The sequence below is a fragment of the Elephantulus edwardii genome, unplaced genomic scaffold, assembly GCF_000299155.1.
Source record: "Elephantulus edwardii isolate Elephantulus edwardi_28Jun2011 unplaced genomic scaffold, EleEdw1.0 scaffold00017, whole genome shotgun sequence".
Classification (NCBI taxonomy): domain Eukaryota; kingdom Metazoa; phylum Chordata; class Mammalia; order Macroscelidea; family Macroscelididae; genus Elephantulus; species Elephantulus edwardii.
The window spans coordinates 24,082,100-24,088,259 of record NW_006399767.1 but is presented as its reverse complement, the minus strand read 5'-3'; the positions used below and the strand labels follow the sequence as shown (position 1 = coordinate 24,088,259).

General features: G+C 38.1%; 1 protein-coding gene across 1 annotated transcript; it reads left to right on the top strand.

Annotated features, from left to right (window-relative positions):
- The first annotated feature begins 1,603 nt into the window (after positions 1 to 1,603).
- Positions 1,604 to 6,160, top strand: LOC102873307 (serine/arginine-rich splicing factor 3-like). The gene is made up of 5 exons (XM_006882035.1): positions 1,604 to 1,811; positions 3,214 to 3,348; positions 5,579 to 5,617; positions 5,867 to 5,953; positions 6,129 to 6,160. Exons 1-5 carry the CDS (start codon positions 1,606 to 1,608, stop codon positions 6,154 to 6,156), a joined length of 495 nt encoding a protein of 164 aa, XP_006882097.1. The 5' UTR covers positions 1,604 to 1,605; the 3' UTR covers positions 6,157 to 6,160.

Genomic DNA, 6,160 nt, shown 5'->3' with positions numbered 1-6,160 from the left:
TGGGGGGCTCCCAGCCCGTCGGAGGATGTTTCCTGGCTGTGGAGTGGAGGTGTTGGTTCTTTTTCGTCGTGGAGTAGTTACAGGCAGGGGGTGTGTTAGAATTGGGACAAAGAGGGAACCAGATTTTTAGCCAGATCGGGTTCCCGGCCGCGGCCTTTCCATTTATGGCGCCTTTTTCCCCCCCTCCCCCCCGCCCATTTCCTTTTCAAACCATGATTTTTTTTTCTCTCCCCCGTCTTAAAACATTAGTTTATAACGGACCGGTTACTCCTTACTAAACAGCCTCCGTTTGGCCCTCCCGTCCCCTCATCTCGACAAGTTTCTCCAATGATTTCAGTCCACTCTTCAGAACTTTTTTTTTTTTTAAAAAAACCCTCATTTTCGGTAAAAATAGAATTCACTCTGGGCACCGTGTGGAGTCAGTTAATAGGATGTATCTGGATTGGATTTTCTTTTCCGAAGATTAGGTTTTAGAAATACGTGATGTTTATAAAAAGACTTTAAAAGGAGGTTTAAGCCTTTAAACCCTTTTAATAGGATGGGTTTTCAATGGAAACTGGTTTATTTTGATGTGAGATTCGTAGTATAAAATAACCATTCTAAACTGAGTAAGTTAGTAGTTAGAATATTGTGCACCTTTGGGCAAATTGCTAAATATTTATAAAGAAGAATCTTTACCTCTGAAACGTGGGCTTTGTGCAATAGAATTGTACTCTGTAGGTTTTTCAGTTTTGTGATCAAAGTAAAATATTTAATCTGAATAACATTCTTTGGGAAAAGCACATTTATCATTTTATTTGTTAATAGTGTTTGTGCTCTTGTTTTGGTGTTGTTTTTTTTTTTTTAAATCAGAACAGTTAAAAATATCCCAGACTAATACTAAGAGTGCTCGTGCACTACCATTTGTATTGGTACCTGTTTGCATTCCTGTAGTACATCTGGTACAGTTGAAGTAACTTGGGTTTTTTTTTTTGGTTTTTTTTTTTTTAAGTAGCTTGGTTTTTTTAATATTGCAAGGCTGATTTGCTCCTGAGCACATGTGTCTTTATATTACTCTTTAGAATTAAACAAATGAACAGTGGTTAAAAAATTCACCTCCAGTATTATATTCCCAGATAGGGCTCCCCCCCCCCTTATTTTTTTCTTCCCCTAAAGGTGGGGGACTTTATGAGAGTGTCAAGATTTTTAAGATCTTTGATAAACTGAATCCTATACATAGCATAACAATGCTTAATAACATTTTCTGTATGCATAGTTTAGTGGTATTGGCTAGACATGCTATGGAATATGGAACCATCTCTTGCCACCAACAACCCTTTTTACTTCCTAATGATTCTTGAGGTAACTACTAAGAAACACTACCTATTTGATATAAGTGGAGTCATAAAGTTTATTTTTTCATGAGTGAGTAAACAATATAAAGCTACATCTTGTACCACGACTTTGTCATAAATGCCAAATATGCGTGTATTACGTAATTGGGGGGGTGATATTTATTTTTCAGAGCTTTTAAATCCCCCATCCCCAATCTACTTAACCTTGTGTAGGTTGTTGGAATTAATAAGGAATTTTTTTAATATTTTTCCCCTTTTTTTAATTACAGAAATGCATCGTGATTCCTGTCCATTGGATTGTAAGGTTTATGTAGGTAATCTTGGAAACAATGGCAACAAGACCGAATTGGAACGGGCTTTTGGATATTACGGCCCACTCCGAAGTGTGTGGGTTGCTAGAAACCCTCCTGGCTTTGCTTTTGTTGAATTTGAAGATCCTCGTGATGCAGCTGATGCTGTTCGAGAACTAGATGGAAGGTAATTTAATGGTTGACAATGTATTTTTACTACTTTGTTTAGGTCTTCAGAATCTTGCCTGCTTTGGATGACTTCCAGCTCTGCATTGTCACTTTTATTACAGATTTTTGTAAGCCTTTTCTACAGAAGACCTAATGCCATCTTGGTGGAAATGTGTAGGAAAAGTTCACTTTTTCAGTTGGTCGTTGAAAAATGCTCATTAAGAAATGTAATAGTCCAAGTTCTTGGATTTTTCCATTTCTTCGGGTTGGTTAGAAATAGCATCTAGGCTGGGAATGCAATAATTACTGCTTTGTTGGTTTTTTTAAAATCTTTTTGTATACCGTCGAATCCAATCTGACTAGCACAGGAGGAGATTGCCCTTCCTCCAGCAGAGCATCTGGTGGATTTGAACCACATCCCTTCAGGAATAATTATTGCTTTAAAGGGCTAGCTACACAAAGGTTTTCTTACTTGGGTTTGAAATACTTCACCCATGAAATGCGAATTTATTAACTTTTTTGTGTATCTGTTAGCATAGCTTTTAGCTGCCTGAATAAGTAACTCCTAAATCTTTATAGAAACGAGATTGGCTTTTATTTTGTAACATTTGAAAATAAGAGGCCAAGGAAGAAAAACTGAAGGATTTTTGTTCCTAGGCTCTTGTTTACTTGCACTCTTTTCTTATTTGCCATAACAACTGGAAGGTTATAGACATTTTCCCCGCTTACTGTCTAGATGGTTGTGACTATAGAAAGTTGGGGATGTGACTGCCTTAGTATTCCTGGCTATAATTTTTCTACTCAAATACTGTACTGTAGGATGTCTAGAACAATCTGATCCCTTGTCTTCTAGGAACTATTTGTGAGTAGTTCTGTAACAGTAATGCTGGGTTTAAAGGGAGGGCACAGTGGAGAGAAGTAAATTCTTTGAGGATGAAGTGTTTTTGTTTTAAAATATATTGCGTGTGTGAACCATCAAATTAGATCTGACTGGTACAGGAGATTGACCCTCCTTCTCCAGCAGAGCATCTGGTGGATTTGAACCATGTACCTCTGGCATTACAGTGCAGCTTCTTGCCACTAGGCCATCAGAGCTCTCTGAGGATGAAGTTTTTAAAGCACTTAATAACTTTTTTTAATATTTATTTTATTTTTGTGTGTGTATCATCAAATCGGATCTGACTGGTACATGAGATTGTCCCTCCTTTTCCAGCAGAGCATCTGGTAGATTTGAAACATGTAACTCTGGGATTGCAGTGCAGCTTCTTGTCACTAGGCCACCAGAGCTCCCTTGCACTTAATAACTTTAAAGAGCATGCACACACATTTTTGTATATCTAGAGAGAACAACTTAACAAATTAAAATTAGTACTTTAATGAAATGGACTTTGAACATGTAAATTATTTCATTTCCCTACCAGAACATTGTGTGGCTGCCGTGTAAGAGTGGAACTATCAAATGGAGAAAAAAGAAGTCGGAATCGAGGTCCACCTCCTTCCTGGGGTCGTCGTCCTCGAGATGATTATCGTCGGAGGAGTCCTCCACCTCGTCGCAGGTACTTGAGAGAGTGTTTTAAGATATTGGTGTAATGGAGTAGCTAGTAGGATCAGGTATTTCTCTTAAAGAATGTTGATGGGTTTTAAACGTACATTGTGAAGAATCGGAGGTTTGTTTTTTATTTACTTTTTTTTTTTGAGATACTTGCTAGGCATTAGTTTTGGGGTATGTGAGTTGTGCTGAGTGTTGGCTTTTGTCTTAAGGTCACTTCATGTTGGTAGTTAGTAACTTCTATCTTGGCTCTATCTTCTAGTTCATCTTCTAGTGGTATCTTTCCAAGTCTTCCCTTATACTTCAATTTAGGCTTTTTCCATTTCTTGACTCCATAATGACAAGCATTACATTCAACTCTAGTTCTTCACAAAAAAATGTGTTTTCTACTGTTAGCACAATTGTAATATTTATCAAAACAGGCAACTGTTTTAATGTTACAACTGGTAAAGTAGAAATCATTCTGAAACTGGTGTCACTGACTGATAAAGGGGCCTTAAAAGGAATTAATCCCAGTCATCTGTTCTTTCAAGTCCAGTTAGGAGATAATTCAGGGCTTTTTGGTTTTTTGTTTTTGTTTTTTTGTTGACATCATTCTTGGACCAGGCAGAATTGCCTGGATTCTAACTCCACATTTTCTCAAACCTCCAAAATGTTTCTATGGGACTGAATTCACCTCTGCAGATGAGTGCAGTCCTTTTAGGAGAAAGGAGTTCAAAATCTTGCCCCTTCTCCTATTTTGAAAAACAACACATGTTGCCCATCATAATAGAGTATTTGTTAGCTGATAGATGGTTGTACTGATGGCTTGTTTTTCATTTTTTTTTGTGCTTTTTGGTCCATCTATTAATAAAAATGAACCCCGTTACAGAGTCACCATCATGTCTCTTCTCACCACCCTCTGAGTCTGCATTAGCCAGTCAACTACCCCTTTCAGCGTCATGTGACCAGCGCGCCCCATTCAGCTTGGCTGGTGTCGTTTCACATGACCCAGGCATGGCCAGTCGCCAGGTTGCACCGCCCTTTGGTTCCCGAGCATGCTGTTTTCTCTCAGCCTTCTCTCCAACCTTAACCAAATCGGCAGCAGCCACCTCGACCGCCCACACATTCCTGGCCAATCAGCTCAGCTGTTTATTTACCAAATGTCTTCACAACAACTACAGCAGCAGCCTTCGGCTAACAAAAAAGCAGGAAAAATCCACAACACCCCCTTCGCCAACCAACTAAATCCAACGCAACATCTGGCAAAACCTTTTCAGCAAATTCTTCCTGGCCGTCAGTCCGGCAGCCTCACCTCACCATTTCTAGCTTGTTGAAACCCAAAACTAGTAAGTTTTTCCTGCTTATACAGTTTACTGCTGGTTAAAAATAAGGAGTAAGCGGCTTAAAGTAATTCTTTTTTTCTGGATCAAAGGCTGGCTGTGCATAATTGAATGGTAACGTACATATATATATTGCTTGAATAAAACTTTTAAGGGTGATAGGGAACTCATAATGTAACCAGACCTTCAAGTGGAACTTACTTGCATGTGTGAGATGCCAAACTAAAAATTTTAATTTCTAACAGATTTAGCTTTTCTTCTAGCAAAAATTTGTTGAATCCTTATCACCTTTAAATGGTTTTACTAACAGTTTTCAAAATTTAAAAACAATTTTGGGGTGCAGGGGGCCAAACTAAGGTAATTTTGATAAGCCTAAAACACACTCTTAAATGTGACAATCACAAACGGCAGTTCTAATGTAGCACTTAATGGCATCGATATTTACACCTAGCGCATTTTCACAAAATTACACTGTTCACCTGGTTACCTAAGTCTTGTCATGAACTTCTAGGTTTGCATGGGTTCCAAATACTGGTTTATAGTACTGTTTATGGAACTACCTTGGTGGGGACACATTTGGTGTGTTTGGGTAGTGAAGTTAGCGTGATAAGTTTTTGCATTGGACAGATCTGCTGTGAAGCATTCTTTGTTAAAGTGGTTGGAATACCTGCTTTTCACTTGAACATTTTGTTCCTTAATCCCTCTGTGCCCCCTACCCTTTAAAAAAAATTTTCTTTCTTGGGTTTTTTTCCTTCTTTTTTTTTTTCCAATTTCTGTTTTGTTTTGTTTGGACGATGGGTGCCAGTTCTTCCGGCACATTCACTGGGCCCAACAGTGAGATTGAAAAGTTGGGAAATGCCTCACGCCATTGGTAGTAATTGATGATTAGCCTGATTTTCCTTCTTCTGCTTTTAGATCTCCAAGAAGAAGAAGCTTCTCTCGGAGCCGGAGCAGGTAGGTAGAGAACTAGATCGCCCCTGTATTGGTGCAGATTTCTTTTTTTGGTGTAAATTTCTTAAATGGCAGCACTGTCTACTATTCCTGTTCTCAATGATGGAACTAATGGTAGTAGATCTGGTACTAGAGAATCATAGAGGGTATATGTTAATCTAGAGTTGCAAATTGTAAGAATGACATAACTTTGCATGTTTAAAAACGTAAAATTTTTTCTTACATTTTACCTGTTTATCTTTTCTTGTTTAGGTCCCTTTCTAGAGACAGGAGAAGAGAGAGATCACTGTCTCGGGAGAGAAATCACAAGCCATCTCGATCCTTCTCTAGATCTCATAGGTAAGTTACAGTCTTAATATCTTGTATTAATAGGCTGGCCTGGCAGACAAAATATACTCAGTATTACAAAATAGTTGTAAGTTATTTTGAGAACTTTTTACCTTAGAAAGAAATTTGAGATTACAACTAATTTTAAATTTCCCCTCCCCGCCTTTTTTTTTTTCTTTTTTTTTAGCCGATCTAGGTCAAATGATAGAAAATAGAAGA